At 35.3% G+C, this 23,016-nt stretch overlaps 1 protein-coding gene across 22 annotated transcripts in view; it reads left to right on the top strand.

Annotated features, from left to right (window-relative positions):
- Positions 1-23,016, top strand: part of SLMAP (sarcolemma associated protein) — a 128,670-nt gene that overhangs the window by 63,353 nt on the left and 42,301 nt on the right. For 10 of the 22 annotated variants that reach the window (XM_081159862.1, XM_081159868.1, XM_081159874.1 and 7 more), the window contains 10 exons: positions 6,065-6,137; positions 11,216-11,252; positions 13,155-13,217; positions 16,797-16,892; positions 17,153-17,224; positions 19,652-19,792; positions 20,890-21,027; positions 22,032-22,200; positions 22,288-22,338; positions 22,816-22,866. In XM_081159862.1, coding sequence (XP_081015988.1) covers positions 6,065-6,137; positions 11,216-11,252; positions 13,155-13,217; positions 16,797-16,892; positions 17,153-17,224; positions 19,652-19,792; positions 20,890-21,027; positions 22,032-22,200; positions 22,288-22,338; positions 22,816-22,866 — 891 coding nt within the window. The remainder of the gene's footprint in view (positions 1-6,064; positions 6,138-11,215; positions 11,253-13,154; positions 13,218-16,796; positions 16,893-17,152; positions 17,225-19,651; positions 19,793-20,889; positions 21,028-22,031; positions 22,201-22,287; positions 22,339-22,815; positions 22,867-23,016) is intronic. The other 12 variants (XM_081159864.1, XM_081159866.1, XM_081159878.1 and 9 more) reach the window with 2 other exon arrangements.

Raw genomic sequence — 23,016 nt, 5'->3', positions numbered from 1 at the left:
TAAATTTCTTCAGTAGTAAAGAAGAAAGGCAAACAATGAAGGAACTTGGCACTTAGAAGAAATTAAAAAAAGAAGCCGGGAAGAAGACATAAAAAGCAGAAATTAATGAAATAAAAAACTTAAGGGATAAACAAACCCAAATGCTGGTTCTTTAAAAAAAATTCCAATAAAATAGGTAATTTATAAGCCTTGATTCTTTTATGAGGTTAAAAAAATACTAGCAAAAATATACAAGATAAGGAATGAGAAAGGAGACATAAGTACAGATACAAGATATAAGAGAATTCTAAGAGACTATTACATGCCAATGTATGGCAAAGGAGAAATACTAGAGTAAATTTAATATTTTCCTAGCAAATTTATCCCAAGATGTGGAAAATTTGAATAAATCAATTTCCTTAAAAGTGACTAAAATGTTACTAAAGATTGACCAGAGACAGAGGCATTCACAGCTGAATTTGATCTTATTTAACGAATAATTCAAATATAATTTAAATAATTGAAACATAGATAAAAGTAGAAAGCTCTCAAAATCCTTTAAAGAAGCTTGCGGCATACCATTAATGCCAAAAACTGTAATTTCACTTGTGACAACAGATAAAAAGCTCTGATTACAATATTAGTAAATTCAGTTTAGAAATGAAGCTAGAATAAACAACAGGATTTATTGTAGGAGTACAATGGTGATTCAATTTGGGGGAAATCTTATCAATGTTACCCACAAACTAAAGCTGAAAAACATGTAACTCTATAACCAGTAGATGTTGAAAAGGCATTTGATCAAGTTCAGGAGTTATTTGTTATAAAAGTTCTAAAAAAATAGGATGAAAATAAAAGCTAACTAAAATAAAATTTATAATTAAAGTAGAAAGAAAACAGGCAGCAAAATCTCAGATATCTCTCGTAGCAGTATGTTTGCCAATACATCTCCTGGGGCAAGGGAAACAAAAGAGAAAATAAACAAGTGGGACTACATCAAAATAAAAAGCTTCTGCACTGCAAAAGAAACCATCAACAAAATGAAAAGGGAGCCCACTGTATGGGAGAACATATTTGCCAATGGTACTTCTGATAAGGGGTTAATATCCAAAATATATAAGGAACTCATACAACCTAACAAAAGGAAGACAAGCAATCCAATAAAAAAATGGGCAAAGGACCTAAATAGCACTACTCCAAAGTGGACATACAGATGGCCAAGAGACATGAAAAAATGCTCAAAGTCACTAATCATCAGAGAGATGCTAATTAAAATGACAATGAAATATCACCTCACACCTGTCAGAATGGCTCCATCAACAAAGCAGCAAATGACAAGTGCTGGTGAGGATGTGAAGAAAGGGGAACCCTAGTACACAGCTGGAGGGAATGCAGACTGGTGCAACCACTATGGAAAACAGCATGGAGATTCTTCAAAAGATTAAAAATTGACCTGCCATTTGACCCAGTGATCCCACTTGTAGGAATATATCCTAAGAAACCTGAAACACCGATCAGAAAGAATTTATGCACCCCTATGTTCATAGATCTGGAAACAACCCAAGAACCCATTAGTAGATGAGTGGATAAAAAGCTGTGGTACATTTACACTGTGGAATACTATGCAGCTGTAAAAAAGAAGGAGCTCTTACCCTTTAGGACAGCAAGGATGAACCTGGAGAGTATTTTGCTAAGCAAATAAGCCAGTCAGAGAAAGACAAGTATCATATGTGGAATATAGTGAACAAAATAAACTGATGAACAAAATAGACCCAGAGACATAGAAGCATGGAACACTGAGGAATCTCAGGGGAAGACGGGGGTGGGGAGAGATTAGTCAAAGAACTCATATGCATATCTGCGTAACCCAAGGACACAGTACTGTAGAGAAGGCCTGGGTGTGTGTGTGTGCAGGGTGGATGCAATGGTGGGGAAAATGGGACATCCGTAATACTTTCAACAGTAAAGATAAATTTTTAAAATAATACAACTGTGAAAAAAAGAAAAACATGCAAACTACCAGGCATATTTTATAAAATATATTAATATTTTTTAAAAATAGCAAAAATACTATACAGCTGTTGAAATGTTTGAACTAAATTTGCATGTATCAGTAAGGATAAATTTTTATTTTTTTTTAATCCTCACCTGAGGATTTTTTTCTATTGCTTTTTAGAGGGAGTGGAAGGGAGAGACAGAGACAGAGAAACATCTATGTGAGAGAGACACATTGATTGGTTGCCTCCTGCATGTCCCTGACCAGGGCAGGGGATCGAGCCTGCAACTGAGGTATGTGCCCTTGGCCGGAATCAAACCCGGGACCCTTCAGTCCGAGGGCCAGTGCTCTAACCACTGAACCAAACTGCGTAGGGCAATTAGGATAAATTTTAAACATCTTAAGCAAAATGCAGAAGGATGTGTGTGGCATAATACCATTTACATAAAACATGAATTCATGCAATACAGTACTATATAGTACTTTTGAATATATTTATAATGAGGATATAAAAATTAGACACTTAAAATGATAAAAATTGTTTGTGAAGATCTATTAAAGGAGTTTTTGTACCAGTGTGCATAGTACACAAGAAAAAATGGAAGCATAAATTTTAAATTGCTCATTATACAGTTTTTAAAAGAATAGGATTATTTGAATTTCAGGGATTTCCATAAGATATATTGTCAGTGAAGAAATGATTACTTTGAATAATTTCATTATTTTAAAAAAGTCTCACTAATTGTTATATATGTCCATGTATATGTATATGTTTGTACATGATTATATGAACATGGGGGGAAAACATGGAAGAATGCATGCCAGGTCATTAATGTTGAGTCATCCTGGAGTGTTTGTTGGTGGGAGGGAGTTGTTAAAGAAGAGGGAGTCAAATTAAAAAGGTTGGGGCTAATAAAACTGCAGAGAAACCCTCCAGTGTAGCCCTGGCTAGTATGGCTCAGTTGGTTGGAGCATCATATCGTACACCAAGAGGTGGCAAGTTTGATTCCCAGTGAGGCCACATACCCAGGTTTTGGGTTCAGTTCCCACATGTGGAGGCAACCTATCATTGTTTCTCCCCCCCCCCTTCTTCCCTTCCTTTCTCTCTCAAATAAAAAACAAAACCCTCCAGTATATATGAAATTTATGTAATATAATGTATGTGTGAAAGGAAACTTTAAAAAAGAATATATAATGTATAAAAATGTGTGTGTGTGTGTGTGTGTGTGTGTGTATAAAGTCTGGATTTTGTTAAAAGGTGATACAAGCCTGTCATTGAACATATTAGTTCATATTAGTGTCTCTTCCCTTCCAAGCTCTTTAAAACAAGCTGATTTTGTTTTTTGGCTTTTCATATAGTGTGAAAAGAGAAAACTCACTGGTTAATATTGTACTAACAACCTGCCTTATAGATAAAAAATAGCTGTTATAAACAAATAGGATGACATTCTAATGGGGTTTTTTTTAAAGGAAGGGAGGAACAGAGAAAGCCAACCTCTCAGATCTTCCTGGATGGGAGCCTTAGCAAACCAACTGCTGACCTCTACTTTGTTTCCAAACCCACAAACTCCTCAGGCAGGGCATGAGTTTTCTGGGTCACACAACATTACAGTAATCCTCTGTTGGCAAGTTTGGGACCAGTTAGTTCCACAAATTTCACATGTAACTCCTATCAGCTCATCAGCTCAGGTCCACTTCACCAGTATCTGTTCCTGGGTTAAACCCCTATGAAAAAAGAGCCTGTTAAGAGCAAGGTCAATGGTATCTTCCTTTTGCTTTATGCCCCTACTGCACTGAATTACTTTTATTCCCCAAAATAGACCTTACCTTTTCTGGCCTTCCAGCCATTGTACACACATGCTTTTTCCTTCACCTAGACGTGTTTCTAGGCCAGACAATTACCCTTCCATGTCCCTGTTACACACTGCATCCCTCCCCTTTATGTGTTTGTCTCCCTCATTAAACTGTAAGCTGTGCAAGAACAATGTATCTGTCTTCATTATAGAAACTCCACACTCAACCTGGCACCAATATTGGTTGAATAAATTTCAAGATGTCCTGTGAATCTTTATCCACCATTTTACAAAAATTCTTTCTCCCATCTTAACTAAGATTTCTACAACCTTCCTCCTAATACGAGGATTGAGAATTGGCAACATTCTTGTTATCCACTGCCCTTTTTGTTCTGATGTGACTCAATTACCTCTCCTTACTCTGCCTAAGCTTTAATTTCCTCATCAGTGGTTCTTGATATGTGTTAGCACTTTTCATATAATAAATTAGGTAATGAAAATTAATATTGAGTAAAGTATGCTAAATTACTTAAATTTAATGTGCATTTCCAGATGACATAGTAATCATATTACTTCATGTTTATAATGCCATCTTGATGATTCATGGGCCTGATTACTTAATAAGTTACCCTTCTATAAGTGCATTAGCTCTGTTCTTTAAATCAGTTTTATTGAGATACAGTTTATTTACATCAATTTTACATGTATAGTTCAGTGAGTTTTGACAAATGTAGAGTCACATAACCACTACTTTTCTAATCATGATATAGTGTATTTTCATCACCCTGCATTAGCTTTTAATTAGAGTTTGGTAAACTAAATAAATTAACTCTTTGAACCCTGGAAGAAGTAATACCTGAACAGTAGAGAAATAAAAAACTGTCGCCCTTTAAACAAGCCAAAATTTTATTTTCTATGAAACCCACACAAAAAGAAGCTCTCTCGCCCTGGCCAGTGTGGTTTAGTGGTTAGAGTGTCAACCCATGCACCAAAGGGTCTCGGGTTTCATCCCCAGCCCCAGTTGGAGTGAGCGTGGGAGGCGACCAGTTTATGTCTCTCTCACGTTGATGTTTCTCTCACCCCCCCCCCCCCAATCCCTCCCTTTCATTCTCTCTAAAAAGCAATGGAAAAAATGTCCTCAGATGATTTTTATAAAAGGGAGGTAAGCTCTCTGTATAAGTGCTACTTGGAGGGGCTTTTGTCTCTTGAAATCTTCAGAAAGAAAAGGAGGAAGTAAGGATAGGAAGTAAGAATCAACGGTAAGAAGTCCACAGCCCTGGCCAGAGCTGCTCAGTTTGTTAGAGAGTTGTCCTGTGCACTGAAGGGTCACATGTTTGATTCCTGATCAGGGCACATACCCAGGTTTCAGGTTCGATCCCCAGTCAGGTGCATATGCAACCAATTGTTTCTCTCTAACATCAATGTCTCTCTCTCTCCCTCTCCCTCTCCCTCTCCCTCTCCCTCTCCCTCTCCCTCTCCCTCTCCCTCTCCCTCTCCCTCTCCCTCTCCCTCTCCCTCTCCCCCTCCCTCCCGCGCTTCCCCCCTCCCCCTCTCTCTTCCTTTCCCTTCCTCTCTCTCTCGAATCAATGAAAAACATCCTCGGGTGAGGATTAAAAGTTTCTTTTCTTTAAAAAAAAATTGTCTACATAATGACGGGTGTAAAGCTATATAAAGATGTTTGGGGGAAGAAATAACCACCAAGAAAACAAAACCAAAACTTCAAATACTGAACTGGAAACTTCAGACTTGAAGTCTAGCAAATAGCTCTGATATTTCATAGCAGAGTTGTAGAAGCAGTTTCACTTGTCTGAGGACTTAGTTTTCTCACTCATAAAATGGGGAATTGAATGGCGTATTTCAGGTTGTAGTATATAGAACTTTAGAGTATTGTGAGATGTGGATGGTAGTTACATGTTGGGGACAGGAGAATTAGGAATAAGGGCTAAATTTTAAACTGGGGAGGAGTTGGACTTAGTTTTGATGCCGGTGAATAGGGGAAAGAGTCCATTTCCCCCCACTCAATTGTGCTTCCATATATTCAGTTGACCTTTTATTGACTTGTTATAGCATTGGAGGTTAGGACACTTTTCTAAACATAGTTTTACCTGTATTTGTGATTTCTTATGCATAGGGACCAGTTTTTCCAGGGGAATAAATATTGTCATTAATCCACCAGATTTATTTTCTTTCCCGAAAGTTATTACATATAAGAATAAAATGTTTACATATAAGAGGTATGAAGATTCATATTTTTAAACAGTTATTTTATCCATTCTTATTTGTTTGTTTTAACCAGTTACCCATGGGTGTATTGTTTCCACAATAAAACTTTTTCTACCAGATGGTATGGAAGCCCGACTCCGCTCAGAGTGAGTATAATTCAGTGCTATAAAGTTTTTGTATTAATTACTTTAGTTAATTATATTCTAGGTGATGATATTCCTGTTAATACTTCAGGATTGTTCGAACAATGTTGGAAAATTCATGGATCTCCAGGTCCATGGGTTGACGCCCAACCACTGACCCACCCCGGCCGGGCTTGATTTATACTTTTCACAGATTATCATTATGAGGTGTTGGAGGACGCTAAACAGTCTTTAAACTTCAGCATTTTTTATTTTGGGGGAAAACCTTGAATATGCTAGAAGTTTGTTTCTATATCTAACATAATATTTTCTATTTTTCAAAAGCAGAGAAAAAGATCTGAGGGTGGGAGGTTGAGAGAAGCACAGTTTACTACAAAGCAGTTAGTCAGTAGGAGAGAGAAGGAAAAAGAGAGAGAGGCCCTTCCAGTACTATGATAGTCTGTGTTCATTAGAATTATATATTATGCTTCAGTTAGAAGCTACCAATTTTTTATTTATCTATTTTTGGCTTCAAGGGTATCTGAAGCAAAGCAGAAATTTTAAAACACTATAAATTTATCCCTGGCCAATGTGGCTTAGTTTGTTGGCACGTCATCGAGTACACCAGAGGGGTGGAGGGTTCAATTCCCTGTCAGGTCACATGCCTGGATTGCAGGTTTGATCCCAGTTGGGGCATGTTTGGGAGGTGGTCGGTCGATGTTTTTCTCTCTCTCCTTTCCTCTCTAAAATCAATAAAATAAGAATTAAAAAAGAACATTATAAATTTAAAACATTCATGTTTCTTATTTTAAATTATAGTTTAATTATTAAAAATAAAATTAACTTTGGGAACTGTAATGTGATTTAGCTTTTATGAGTCAAGAGTTAAGATTTTAAAAAGAAGAGTAACTATTAATCAACTAATGAAATATGGCTTCTTAAAGACCTTGATGTTTGTATTTGATAATGAGGTTTTCCTTTCATTTAGTCAGAAGCTTTGAACAATTGCATAAAGGGTCATCTGTGTCCTCAGGCTTCACCTAGTAGGGCAGGTGAATTTTTTCAAAATCTATTTCAGAGAATTGTGTCCCTATCCCTCTTTTTTCCCCAATGCTTTTCATCTTTGCCCTGTTTCCTTCTCATTGGTCGGTTTTCCTTATGTCGTTAAATATTAGCATCACTTAAAATTTACTGCCAGTTTCATTGTACATAATTTGGCTGACTTTCTGAACAAGATGAATTTTGAACAGGCAAGTCTCTAGAGCTGGAGGAAGATCAGAATGGTCTTTAGAAGAGGATAGTCTAGTTCAAGGCCTGTTCTGTGACTTGATCAGTCCTTCCTTTTCTCATTTGAAAATGAAGATAGCCCTGGACGGTGTGGCTTAGTTGGTTGGAGCGTTGTACTGTATACCAAAAGGTGGTGGATTCTATCGCCAGTCAGGGAGTGTGGGGAGGCAGCAGATCGATGTTTCTCATATCGATGTTTCTCTCTGTCTCCCTTCTTATCTCTAAGATCAACTTAAAAAAAAGAAAATGAAGATAATAGTAACCTATTTAGCAAGAATTTTATGAGGAGGATTAAGCAAAATTATGTACTTAAAGAGCTTGGCATGTGATACCTGGTATATAATAAGCACATGATGTTTCTTTTATTGTAATCTAATTTTTTTTTTAGCAATCAAGATGCTTTTAAGTTTGCCAGAGTACTTAGAGTTTAAGGTACCTTGTATACATAGCATTGAATGTTTTTAAGTTCTTCAGTAATTCTCAAAAAGTTGATTCTTTTTCTTCCTTAATTTTTATTATATTGTATAAATAATTTTTATTTATTGAAGATTTGAAAGAGAGAAACATTGATTTGTTGTTCTACTTATTTATGCATTATTTGGTTGATTCTTGTATGTGCCCTGACCGGGGATCAAACCCGCAACCTTGGCGTATTGGGATGATGCTCTAACCAACTGAGCTATCTGGAGAGAGCTTTACAAATAATAATAATTATTTTTTTTAATCTTCACCCAAGGATATTTTTTCCATTGCTTTTCAGAGAAAGTGGAAGGGAAGGGGGGGAGAGAGAGAGGGAAGGAGGAAGGGAATGGGAGAGAACATGGATGTGAGAGAGATACACATCAGATTTGTTGCCTCCTGCGCTCACCCTGAGCAGGCTGGGGATCAAGCCTGCAACCGAGTCATGTGCCCTTGGCTGGAATCAAACCCGGGCCAACAGTCTAACCATTGAGCCAAACTGGCTAGGGCAATAATTTATTTTATTTTATTATTTTATTTTATTTTATTTTATTTATTTTATTTTTATTTTATTATTTTACTTTACTTTATTTTATTTTATTATTTATTTTATTTTATTTTATATTTTATTTTATTTTATTATTTTATTTATTTTATTTTATTATTTTATTTATTTTATTTAATTTATTTTATTTTATTATTTTATTTATTTTATTATTTTATTTTATTTATTTTATCTATTTTATTTTATCTATTTTATTTTATTTTATTTTTTTATTTTATTTTATTATATTTTATTATTTTATTTTATTTTATTATTTTATTTATTTTATATCTTTTTAATCATCACCAGAGGATATTTTTTCCATTGATTTTTAGAGAGAGTGGAAGAGAGAGAGAGAGAGAGAGAGAGAGAGAAACATCAGTGTGAGACACATCAGTTGGTTGCCTTCCACATGCACCCTGACCAGGGCAAGTGATCAAACCTGCAACCCAGGTACATGCCCTTGACCGGAAATCAAACCCACAGCCTTTTGATGCATGAGCCAAGGCTTTAACTATTGGGCCACCACCCTAACACTAAATAATGATTTTCCTTTTCTACCTTTCTTGTTGCACATGACTTTTTCCATAAGTCAAATAGAATGCACCCATATCCAAGATAACTTTTATAAAATACAAATATATATCACTTATAGAAGGTTGCTGGATTTTTAGCCTTTTTATTTTTTGTTTTTTCAAAATATATTTTTATTGATTTTAGAGAGAGAGGAAGGGAGAGGGAGAGAAACATCAATGAGAAACATCGATTGGCTGCCTCCTGCACGCCCCCTACTGGGGATCAAACCTGCAACCCGGGCATGTGCCCTGACCAGAAATAAAATTGGTGACCTCCTGCTACATGGGAGGATGCTCAACCAACTGAGACACACCAGCCGGGCAGCCTTTTGATTGTGAAGATATTCGTAAGGACAGAAAAATTGTTACTTGGGTCACTAAGAAAATTGGATTTAAAAAAACTTCATTAATTCCATTTGCTTCTATTCAGACGTTTTAAAGTTCATTTTCCTATATGTGCATACTGGCATTGGGTAATTTTTATTTATTTCCTCATGCTTCACACATTTTCCCATAATCATCATATATTACTTGTATAGTCAAGAAAAAGAAACTTATGTTTAAAATGTCTTCCTCATTTTTATGGAATAGAGAAGAAAAACTAAAGTTGTACATAATTTTTTAAACCTTCATTAGGCACCAGCTTTGTTAGGGCCTTTTGATAGGTTCTGGGAGTACAGAGGTGAATTATTCATGGTGCTGGGGAACACAGACACAAAATAAAAAAAGTAAAGGGTTATAGGCCTATTGAGAGTCTGGATAGGATATCTTTCATAGATGCTCAGAAGGGAGGGGGGTTCTGGTACTTAATATTCCTTCCTATTCAGCATTTTAGTGTATTTGTAATTAATTGAATTGAAACAGTTTTTAGGATGTTTGCACTTACTGCAATGGGATCAGAATTCTCATTTCTGTTTTTTAAGTCCTGAAAGATCAGTTTCTCAGGAGGTTACACATGACTAACTAATTGAATCTAGGGATTTTACCCAGTCAGCCTTCAAGCAGAGTGACCATCACCAGAGTGACCTCTAGGATATGAAGCAATTAGCAACTGGTAGGGGATATGGGTGGCATCCTTGCTCTTTGCACTCTCTACTCACCTCCAACCCACATACAATATCATATAGGACATTGTAAGATAGGAACCCTGGTTTCCTTAGCTGCAGTGTTCCCTCCCTCCCTCCCTCCCTCCCTCCCTCCCTCCCTCCCTCCCTCCCTCCCTCCCTCCCTCTCTCCCTCCCTCCCTCTCTCCCTCTCTCCCTCTCTCCCTCTCTTCTTTCTTTTTTTTGGTTTCAGAGGAAGGAGGATAGAGGGAGAGAGAAATAGAAACATCAATGAGTCATTGATCAGCTGCCTCCTGCACGCCCCCTACTGGGGATCAAACCCACAACCTGGGCATGTGCCCTGGCCTGGAATCGAACCTCGATCTCCTAGTTCATGGAGCCACCCCTGCTGGGTGCTGTTGTGTTTTCATGGGAGTGGTAGTAGTGATCAAATGCTACTGTGTCCTAGGTACTGTTTTAAGCTCTTTATTCATACTGGCACATTTAACGCAATAATCCCATGGGTTGGTTTATGATTATTCCCATTGTATGGATGAGGAAGCTGAGACCTATAAATTTGCCCAAGATTACATGGCTGGTAAGTAGAAACAGAATTTGGACCTAGTCAGTATAACTTCTGAACCTGCATGTTTATTTTACTATACTGCCTCTCTGTCAGTAGTACTTTATAAGGCCAAAAGACAATTAGTACCAAGTAATACTGTTTACTGTTTAACTTTAAAGGGATATACTTAGTTTAGTTTCATACCTACATCTAAGCTTTCAGCTATTAGTTATGTGAGGTAGCTGGGTAGAGAAGAAGAGTAGTACCACTGCTTTGATTAGCTAAAGTTGTTTTCCACTAGAACAAGCTTCCAAATTAAAGCTTTATTTTCAGTAGAACTACACTTTTTAAGACTTGCTGTATAGGAATATTTAATTTTAAAAATTTAATTTACATATTCTTAAATTGAAAATGGATAATTTTCATATAGAAATTCTTATGACCAAGGAATTCACCATAGCCCTTATTAAGTAGAAGATTCTTAAAGGGCATTTAATACATTTTGGACTTTGAATTTGTGCTTAGAAATATATATATCAACTTTGAGGTTTAAGATATTCTGGTACGGTCATACTCTGTTTCCTCTGTTGTCCGGAAATTAGATAAAAATTCTAAATTTTACTTTTCAGTGTCATCCATGCTCCATTACCAAGTCCTGTTGACAAAGTAAGTTGGCAATGATTATTTTTTTCCAAACTAACTCAGCTGTATTGCTTTAGAAAATGTTTCTGTTTGTTTTTAATATGCTTTACCTAGAAACTTATTTCTCTTTTGTAACAAAATCTGTAGAGTGCATATAGCTATATAGTTCTTGTAGTTTTCTGATCTTCAGTATCTGGAGAACTTAAGGTGGATATTTCTTAGGAAAAAGCCTTTATTATCTCAAGAAAATGGCTGTGTAGACTAGGAGTACTTGTTTTGTGCCTAGCCAGAGATAAGAAGTGTTTGTTTACTACTCTTTGTTCTGGAATACAGTTCAGTCTAGAAATATTTGTTAAAGCTTTCTGCCCAGAGAATTCACTCAACATGTACCTAAACATTGAAATAACACAGCAATATGGACTTATAGACATTGTTCTTTTATTGTTCTTGAAGATCGGTTGTAGCCTGATTTGAAATAATTACTTGTTAGAAAATATTTTTTCTTCTGTTTAGAAATAATGGTGTATTTAACTGTAGATATCATTGCTAAATAGTGAGAGAAAATAAACCACGAACATCTTTTGACATTAATGTGGATGTGAGTTTTCTTAGTGCAGTAACTAAACTATTGGGAAAAATATTTTACATTTATTTCTTCCATTTGGATAAAGAATGAAAGCCTGCTTGAAACTGATGTTCTCTGTTAGATTCCTTTTTTAGAACTAAAAGTGGTTAATCATGAACTTCAGCAATACCAAGAAGTATTTCAGAAGTAAATGATGGCCTTGCTGATTTAGGACTAACTTTATTATTTATTTATTTGTTTGTTTGTTTGTTTGTTTAAACATATCTTTATTGATTTCAGAGAGAGGAAAGGAGGGGGAGAGAGAGAGATAGAAACATCATTGATCCGCTGCCTAGCCCACAACCCGGGCATGTGCCCTGACCGGGAATCGAACCCCCATCTCCTGGATCCTAGGTCGATGCTCAACCACTGAGCCACGCCTGGCCAGGCTAGGACTAACTTTAAAAAATAATGCCACCTCTCTGTCTTGTAGTTAGCATATTAATAAAAATATACTTTCTGAACTTAACCAAGAATGTTTGTTTTTATTAATGGTCATTAGTAATTTAGTAGTGATGTGATCATGAATAAGTTAAGATACAAGGCTTGGTAGTGTTGAGAGTGTGGGTAAATGCTACAGCAACCTTTTAGTGCCCTTCTTTTGTTTGTTGTTGTTTGGAATAATGCCGTGGTTTTATATTCCACACCTGGGAGAAACCCATTATAGAAGGTATTTGTTCTTATACTCTTGAGTTCTAAGCATTTGACTGTTATTTGTTTAAACACTATTATTTTCCATCTTTTTCTTCTGAAAACCTACCTATAGTTTAAAGGGGGGAAAAAAGACAGACAAAACTACTTTTATTGCCTCTCACCATTGGATACGGTGTTGTATTTCATGTCCTGCCTTTCCCTGCATCTCCACATACAAATACTATTTTGAAGATTGCTACTTCTAAATGAATTGTGACTTATTAATATATTGAAGAACTATTTAAATATAAATTTGAAAGGGGGAGAAGTGCAGATAGATTTATTGATTTAGGAGGTATTATTTCTGGATTAAGAAAAGGCTGTGTAGCTATAAGTTTGTGATTTGGTTTATAAGGAATATTTTCATGAGTAGCACTTGTTCCATCACCCTGCTTATAAAAATCAAACTGGTCAGCATGATATAATACCATTTACAAATTCTAGATACAGGGCAGAAATATTTTGAAAACTAAAGGAACTGATTAATTTGAAAAATAATTTTTATTTTGCATGTTTCAGTGAATAGGCATTTTAAGGACTTGGTTTGGCTTTAATGTCTTTCATAAATATTTTGTGTGACTGTTGACACTATGTCATTTTGTTTCTAGGTTGCTGCTAACACTCCAAGTATGTACTCTCAGGAACTATTCCAGCTTTCTCAGTATCTACAGGTAAAAGTAAATCTTGAGAATTCTTAGTCTTTGAAAGCAAAATTAAACAACTTAGGTTTGATCTTGTTAGTGCACAAATGTAGGGTAAAGAAATATTGGTTAGATACAAATACAAAATAAGTATCTTTTCAAAGTAAAAAAAGGATTAAAAATAGGTCTTATGAAGAAAGGATAAAAAGAATTAGGAATGAAAAAACTCCTTTACCTATAGATGACTTTTAAATAAAATTAAAGCTGGAGAGATGTTGGTGGCTTAATATGATATTAATAGCAAGTAATTATATAGCACTTACATGCCAGACTCTAGTCTTGCACTTCACGTAATTAATTCATTTAATACTCACAACAGTCCTATAAGGTATGTATTTTATTCCCAGTTTTATGGATGGAGTAACTGAGAGACAGGAAGGTTAAATAATTTATACAATATCACATACCTAGTATGTGATAGAGTTGGAATTTGAACCCAGACAGTCAGACCTCAGAGTCTCTGCTCTTTTTTCGTTTTAATCCTCATCTGAGGATGTTTTTTCCATTGCTTTTCAGAGGAAGTGGGAAGGAGGGAGGGAGAGAGGGAGGGAGAGAGGGAGAGAGGGAGAGAGACGTAAGAGAGACACATCGACTGGTTGCCTCCTACATGTGCCCCTACCGGGGCCTGGGATCAAACCTGAGACCCTCCATTCCGCAGGCTGATGCTCTAACCACAGAGCAAAACTGACTAGGGCTAGAGTCTCTGCTCTTAACACTATGCTGTGCTGCTGGATCTATAAAAAGATTTCTTGATAGGACAGATACTTGGAATGGAAGAGCCATACAAATCTCTAAAAAGGAAACAAATGTTATTTATTTTCTTTCTGGTTTTAGTAGATTTGGGCTGGATTATGGTTTATTATTCTGATGAGGCAGCGTGGTTAAGGAAAATCCTGGATCTGGAATTTAGAGATTGAGGCTTTATCTTGCTTCGGCTACTCAGTGAGTTCTGTGACCTTGGGTGAGTCAGTATACATGTGTAGGTCTTCAGTTACCTTTTGTTTAAAACAATAGGACTAACCCAGTGATCCTGAGTCCCTACATTCTTTTGTAGGAATCAATCAGTAAGAATAGTTCTACTTCTGTTAAGAATGTACACATCTGTGGAAATAAAATTATCACTGTATTAATCAGATCTTCCACTGGGCATAATGTATAAATGCATAGAAAAGCAGCTTTACACACTTGCAGTTTAGTAGAGTGTTTAAAAGCATAGACTATCCAGAATTCCCTGGATTTGATCTGTGGCTTTAACTTCTTACCTGCTGGAAAAATTGTTTAATCCTTTTGTTCTTCATTTTCCTCATCTGTGATATGTATATAATAATAGCACTTACACAACTGTGAAGAATAAATGAATGAATATATCTAAAGCACTAAAACAGTGCCTAGCATATGAAATGTATTCCATAAATATTAGTAGCTGTTTACCATAAAGTAGGAAGGCACATTAATTGACCTAGATCTCTCATATAGAGAGGTGGAAATAAGCTTTGAGATTGATTTGGTCCAAACTTCATTTTTCATATGAGAAATGTGGGGATCATATAGGTAAAACGATTTCCCAAGGCTATACACTATTGTTACTAGTCATCATGGACAGTGACTCTAATGCCCTGGCTCACTCCAGTACTTTTTCTAACTTTATCAGTTTTTTGAGTACTCATCATAGGCATAATCTTTCAGTGTTCTTTTAAATTATACTGTACTGTCTTTTCTGTATGCATCTTTTTGAATTGGTAAAGTTCTAATGTAAATTGTAAATCTTTTGAATAAAAACTGGAATAGATGCAGTTCATGCCTTAGAACCAAAAGTCCATTCCTGGAAGTATTAGATTTCTGTTAGGATGTGGTTCGTGGAGTTATGAAACTTTAAGTAGGATTGAGTAAAAAAATAAATAAATAAAGGTGTAATTACACCATCTAGTGGAAGTAGTGTTTGTTTGATGGTTTTGTTTTTAAGTAAAACTTTTTGCAGCATGAGTGTAATTTCCTGGATATTAGGAATGTTTTAGAAGTTTAAAATAAACTTGGCAACTATTCTCTTATAAGTGTAAGCTGTGTTTTAATGTGGGTTTTGGGGATGATGGCTTTTATTACATTCTTTAATCTATACTTTGACTTATATTAAAAAACAGTACCTCTAACTCTAATTAGATGAGATTTTCCCTAACCATTATTTATCAAGGATGTGGAGAGCAATAAGTGCATGCTTTAAACCTCAAGTACTATGTTAGCAGCATATACTTCTCTGTTGAGGTGACTCAGAGGCATTAGGGTAGTAAGTGTTCTTCTTTAGGTAATGACAGAAATAGAAGAAGTGAAATTTAAAGATGTGCCAAAACCACAACTATGTGAGCATTTTCACCTTGACTTCCAGTGAAGGAGACCCTCTTAACAACTATCAAATGTTAACAAGTGACCTAGAGATAAGGCTTTACTTGCCAATGTTTTTCTCTGTAAAAATGTTTCTTTGCAGCTGCCAAAGTAGTTATATAACTCCTTGACCCCTTAATCACATTGAATTAGCACTTGGACTCTTACTTATTTTTGGCATATTTAATTGCTGCTAAGTGGTATACAGTCACAGAGACAATTAGAACACCTGAAAATGCAGTAGGCTTTGGGAGTGAAGTTTCTGTTTTTGTTTTGTTTTTTTGTTTTTTTAAATATATGTATATATATTATAACATTTTAAGCAGGAAAAATTAAAAGATATTTTTATTTTAGCTGTCATACCTATGCAGCTAAGCCATTGAAAAATATTTTCTATTGGGGGAGTGGGGGCGGGGCGGAGGGGGTCAGTGTGGGGAAAACGCGGACATCTGTAATACTTTCAACAATAAAGATATATTTTTTTAAAAAAGAAGTATTTGCTATTGACCAGATTGTTTTGACTTAGTTTGCAATGAGTTTGATTAGTTTGTTCTGAGATTGGTTGGTTGGTTGGTTGGTTGATTTGGATTGATTGATTTTTTAAAAAATATTTTTATTGGTTTTTAGAGAGGGAGGGAGGGCGAGAAAGAGAAATATCGATGTGAGAGTGAAACATCCATCATCAGCTGCCTCCTGCTCGCCCCCTACTGGGGATTAAGCCCCCTCAACCCCTTCATGTGCCCTGACTAGGGATTTCACTGGTAGCCTTTTGTTACCTAGGATGATGCCCAACCAACTGAGCCATACTAGCCAGGGTAGATTGATTGATTTTTATAAAATTTGAGATTAAAACATTTGTTGGCTTCTTCTGTCGATGTTTTTTTGTAACTCTTGTAAATTATGAGTAAAAAAACAAAACACAAGATGACTTTTTTTTCTGTTAAAAGAAAAGTTGCTGCTAGAGCACTCCTAACGGTAGTACTTGCAGCCCAAAAAAATGAAGCTAAAATGATATCGCCTATATATATTTTACAAAGTAGATTTATGAAGTTTGAAAATAAGATATAAAGTGGAATGTAACATGAGAGTATTTTCAGAATGTGCTAAAAATTGATTACTCTTCAAAGGAATCATGCTGAGTTTATTAGAATCTCTTGTGATTTGTTATATCAGGAGGCCTTACACCGGGAACAGATGTTGGAACAGAAGTTAGCCACACTTCAGCGGCTACTAGCCATCACCCAAGAGGCTTCCGATACCAGTTGGCAGGTATTCTAATTGTCTTTATTTTCAAGAAGCATTTAAGCATTTAAGTTTAATATCCCTTAGATGTTGATTAAACTAAAACTAAAATTTTGTAGCAAGCAAAAGCAAAGTTTTTTCCTAAAGAACAAATACTGAAAACTTAGCTTTTTACTCTGGATATTGGTCAGTTTTATGATTTTCTTTTTTTAGCAGTAGCAACAATTTTGATATGTTGTTTTTTAATTGCTCTGAGATTTTATTTATATTTGATTTTTCTTCAACAGGCTTTAATAGATGAAGATAGACTCTTATCACGGTTAGAAGTTATGGGAAACCAGTTACAGGCATGCTCCAAAGTAGGTATCAGTCTCAGGTACATAAAGAAAAATGCATAATTTTTTATGTAGCTTCATTTTTTTGTCATTTTGAGTACATGCTAAAGCAATTACACATTTTCACTATTCTTTTAAATCTTTTGTCTGTATAGGAAATTTCAAACATATGTGTATGTAGAAAGAATTGTATAGTGAATACCCATGTACAACTCTTTGTCTTTTTTCTATCAGTTAATACTTGTTGGAGAACCTAGGTCATTTGTCTTCTGTAATTTCTCTCATTCTGGACTGTTACTTAAACATTCTCCTAGCTCCCCCTCCCACACAATAAACTGAAAGTTTGATCTAGGGATTTGGTTTAGGTTTAGTTTTTTTGTTGTTATTTTTTTGCCAACAACTTAATGAGTGGTTATATACTTTCACCAAGAGGTACCATAATGTCTAGTTGTCTTTCTTTTTGAGATATTAGCAGTCATTGATGATCCTTGCCTAGATCCATTATTTTATTAAGGGTTACAAAAATGGTAATATAATTTTATCATTCTTCATTTATTTGGTTACCCTGAGGTACATTTTCTTAAGGAAAAGCAGGATAAATGATTTTCTCCGTTTACTAGATTTCAAAATAATGAATTGATTCCTTCTCATCCACCGAAGAATGACCATGAACTGTTTTCTTCCCTAACTTAGATTTAAATATACTTAGTGTGTTTCATCCTATTGCATTTGTTTTTCTTACTGATGCACAAGTTACCCCATCTTTGATCCATGAGAACTTCTTCGTGTTGGCGCCTGAGTCCTTTTGATAGAACCCTAGCAGACTCTGATAGCTTCCTGCTATCATATCAGACAAGACATTCCAGGCTCATCTTGTACATTTCCTGCCTCAAACTTGGAATCAGCTTTTCCACCTGGTGCTCTTACTCTTTTTGTTTTAACCATTGTTTTAAAATGCTTGGGCCCTTTGAAGGTAATACATTATTTTTATCCACAAATGTAAATATTGTGGCTTGCAGAGAATATGAAAAATAGATAAATCATTTTGTATATTTGAGAGAAAGTCTCAATTTCTTTTGTGTTTTTTTTCTATTGTAAGTATGAATTAATATATTTGCAAAGGCATAACTTACCAATGCACCTTTTATTGACTGATTGATTTTAGATAGGAAGGGGGGAGAGAGAGAAAAAAAACAGCAACATTGATTTTGTTCTTCCACTTATTTTTGCATTCATTGGTTGATTCTTTTATGTGCCCTGACTGGAGATTGAACCTGCAGTTGGTGTACCAGAACAACACTCTAACTAACTGAGCTATCCAGCCAGTGCACTAATGCATCTTTTAAATACAACTTCATTTAATACAGGGCCAACATCATATATGTTTAGAGCTACAGTAAACCCGTGATTTTTCAGACGTCAATTTAAGAGACTTCGGATTTAATGGACAAAATTTCCGATCCATATGTCATATGTGAAAATTAACACCCTGTTAATTTTAAAATGCTTTTAACCAAGATTTGCTAATAATTAAACAGGTTGTTTTTTATTATTAATTTACTGTTATTTTCAACAAATTTCAGTGAATAGGCCATCTATTGGGAAAAACACTATAGTAATTTCGCTGACATAAATAAATATTAGATATCTACAACTATTACATATCTAAATCCAATAGTCACTGCTTGTAAACAGTGTTCAACAAATGATTAGTACGTGATTACATCACATCTCCCGAGGTAGTTGGTTCTGTTGTCACGTGGACTTTGACTTTCTGCAGCAGTTTTATTTTATTTTATTTTTTTATGTTATTCAGAGAAAGGAAAGGAGAGGGGGAGAGAGAGAGAGAAACATCAGTGATGAGAGAGTCATTGATCACTGCCTCCTGCCCGCCCCCTACTGGGGATCAAGTCCACAACCCGGGCATGTGCCCCAACTGGGAATCAAACTGTGACCTCCTGGTTCATAGGTTGATGCTCAACCACTGAGCCACTCCTGCCGGGTGTCTGCAGCAGTTTTGAAGAGTGCGGGCCAGTGTTCCCATGTGTGCATTCCCCCCCAGCCGTGTGCATTTGTTTACTCTTGGTGACTTGTGAATGTATGCATGTACTAGACCTATTCAGTATAAATTTAAAATTACACTCACACATACAGAAAACTTTGCGAAATTAAACTTTTCATACATACTTACTTTTAATTACACAACCATGTCTACATAAGTAAAAACAGGTAAACTAATTTGTCAATTTTTTAACATATGCATTTGGAAAACCTGCTTTATTATGTAACGGACTTAACAACACCCCCTTGCCCAAATTAGTCCATTATATCAAGGTTTTACTGTATCTTCATATAGAATTCAAAGAGCATCATAATGTGTTATTTTTTTCAAATGGTAAATACTAAAAAAAAAATAACTTGGCTATAATTATAACTGTCTTTAAATCCTAGAATCAAACAGAAGATAGTTTGCGGAAAGAACTCATAGCGTTGCAGGAGGATAAGCACAACTATGAGATGACGGCCAAAGAGTCTCTGAGGCGGGTTCTTCAGGAGAAAATTGAAGTGGTTAGAAAACTTTCAGAAGTTGAGGTATTTCAATTTAATAAATATTAAATAGTAATATGGTTTTTAAATTTTAGCATAAGATTGCTAATACTTCAGGACATTTTAAACTTGGGTATTATTATATAGCTAGGAAATATTTCCTGTCTGTCAGGTGGGAAGGAGCAGTACACTGTTTTTATTGTCAGGAATTCTCAACATAACCAACGTAACCATGTGAGTTCTGGTGCTTATGGTCCCTAGTCAGTGGCTGAGGAAATAAAAGCCTAACCAGGGCGTCTTATTATTTGCACTCTGCTTAGGATTCATCTTCCACCACAATGGGACGTGATATGTTCCAGGGAGTTGATCTCCTGTCACCTTAGTTTGCTTTTCTTCCAGTTGAGGATAATCAGTATGAGACAGAGAATTTATACCAATTGTTCTTACTTTACCCATCCTCCAGAGAGGAAAACCGTGTCTTAACTTTAAGTATTCAAAGGGGAAATTATCTCTAAGGTCCTTTCTAAGTCTTTTACAAACAAAATGTGATTCTCATTGCTTTAAAAACACTGTTATTGATAATACAGGTCATTCCTTTGAACCAATGTAAAATTACCACAGAAGTTATCTGTTACTGGATTTAGTTAAAATGCCCATTGTACTATATAGTAAACATACCTTCATATAGGGATAGTTTCTGTAATAGCCCCATCTTACAGTGACTGGTTCACTATCATGCCAATAACTTGACATGCAAGGGAAGAAAGTTGCTAGCTGTTTTATAATTTTCTTATTAAATTGATTACTGCATGTTATTAAACTTGCTTTCAGGAATTGATAGGCTTAAAATATTTTCAAGACCAAATAAAAGTCATACTCAATAGCCTTTTAAAAGTATAATTAAATAGTGGTAGCATTCTCTTCTCCTGTCCCTGTTTTGTGGTGTTTTTGAAAATTCATAGTTGTATTTTCTGTTTTAGCATGTACCTGGAGTAAGTTGAAATCCTTGTTATTTAACTCAGACTTACATGAAGTTCAGGGCAGATGTTGATTTAGAACAGCCCACAGAGTTACGCTTTTTATAAATTGAATTTAGAATGTACATGAATTCTAAATCATTTGCCTGTAAACTTGAATTGCAGCGAAGTCTGAGTAATACTGAAGATGAATGTACCCACCTGAAGGAAATGAATGAACGAACTCAGGAAGAATTAAGAGAATTAGCCAATAAATATAATGGAGCAGTTAATGAGATTAAAGATTTATCTGATAAATTGAAGGTATGTATTTACTCAACCTGAAAGTATATTAAGTTAATTGGCCCTAACACACTGGATAGCTTAAGAATTTAGGTATTGTTGAACAGTTGCTGATGTAAAATTTGGTAATGGTTGAAATTTACAGTAAAAATAAGGTGCTTATATTCCATTTAACCCAAACCCCATTGCCATAGATAATTGAAAGTCTATAAAAGTTGGCATAGTTCCTCTGGATGGAAATAGTCAGTACTTCACAGTAGGCAACAAAACCCAAGATACTCAGATACTCAGACTTTCCTTTTCTTTTTTAATTTGAATGTACTTATCTTTAGGCAGTCCCAAAGACAGGACCCACCTGTTAGTGCTGAACCAAGCCCAGAGAGAACCTTGGAGTGACCTCTTTGAACCCTGTAGCTTCCTAGGGATGCTTTTGACTCTGCTTCAGCTTCAGCTCTCTGTAGCTATAGGCCATGTAGGATGAGGACAGACCAGACCATAGGCAATGGCAAGCTGGTCCTTTAAAATGCTATAACTGAGGTCGTGAAGACCTGTCTTTTTATCATTCAAACCATTGATTGAGTGGCTAGAAGAGATACATTTGTTGGAGAAGACGAGAGCATAGCCCTTGTTGGTCTTGTTAAAAGGAGGTTGTTTTGAAAAGTGCTTGTAACTATCATTTCTTTGGCTAAACGTAGTTTTGTTTAAAAGTTCAGAATGAGTTATATTTTAGAACTTATAAACTAATTGCAGCAATAGTAATTACATGGAAAACCTTACTTCCCTCTTTAAAAGTCTGTTTTTCATTTTGACCACTTTATTTCTATGTGTGGAGCCTGCTTGCTTGCTACAAGTTTTTTTCTCCTAGGTGATACGGAGGCATGACCCCATTGCCATCACTTTTGACATCATTTTGATATTTACAAATATGTTCTATAATATTGAATATTCTCCTTACCAGTTCTGCTTTAGGTTTCTTAAAATAAGGTTTTATTAAATAACTGAATTTTCTGTTTCTTTCTTAACAGGTAGCAGAGGGAAAACAAGAGGAAATCCAACAGAAAGGACAAGCAGAGAAAAAAGAATTACAACATAAAATAGATGAAATGGAGGAAAAAGAACAGGAGCTCCAGGCAAAAATAGAAGCTTTGCAAGCTGATAATGACTTCACCAATGAAAGGCTAACAGCTTTACAAGGTAAATTAGCTTATCCAGAAATCGATTTAATTTGATTTTTTTTCTTTTTATCTGTGAAATATCTTTTTCTTGGACTTTTATTTACAGTACGGTTAGAACATCTTCAAGAGAAAACTCTTAAAGAATACAACAGCTTAGGTAGGTGTCATCAAATTTCTTAAAGCTGAATTTTATGATTAAACTTTTGATGTTTACTGTCTCACATTGGCTGCTTATTTTCTTTAAGAGTGATATTTTACATATTAGATATAAACTATCTACACTCTTTCATAAAATTTCCTTTAAAAATATGCTTGATTGCCACCAGTGGGCACCATTGTTTAATCCTTTGAGATGAATGAAATTTCTGTATCTGAGACATTTCACTTAGAGATATTTAAATGAGAAAAATACATAAATAGCAGGATCCTTTTTTTTTCTTTTTGAGGTTCATTGGAAGACTACTAAACAGTTGTAGCCTTTTCTCTCAGTTGATAGAAGATGGCAAGTTGAACACTACTTATAAAAATAAATTTAAAGTGTTAGTAGGAATACAAAATGCCATGGTTACTCTTGAGATCAGTTTTAAAGTAATCCTTTCTTTGATCAGGCAATGACACACTGTCTTAATCCTAGGGATACAAGTTGATGACTTCTTACCTAAAATAAATGGGAGCACAGGAAAAGGTAGTGTAAAAAACTTAAATATTTTTCTTTCATGATATCTTTTTACTATTTAAGTAGGATAGAGAGGTCAGGGGTTTAAGGTTTTAAGTGTTTGGAATGAAAACACATGCTGTTCATAGACCGTTCAATTTCTTTGTTTTGTTCGTAATT

Source organism: Miniopterus schreibersii, assembly GCF_964146895.1.
Source record: "Miniopterus schreibersii genome assembly, chromosome: 15".
NCBI classification, from domain to species: domain Eukaryota; kingdom Metazoa; phylum Chordata; class Mammalia; order Chiroptera; family Miniopteridae; genus Miniopterus; species Miniopterus schreibersii.
The sequence above is the reverse complement of the archived record's forward strand: the minus strand, read 5'-3'. Positions and strand labels throughout refer to the sequence as shown.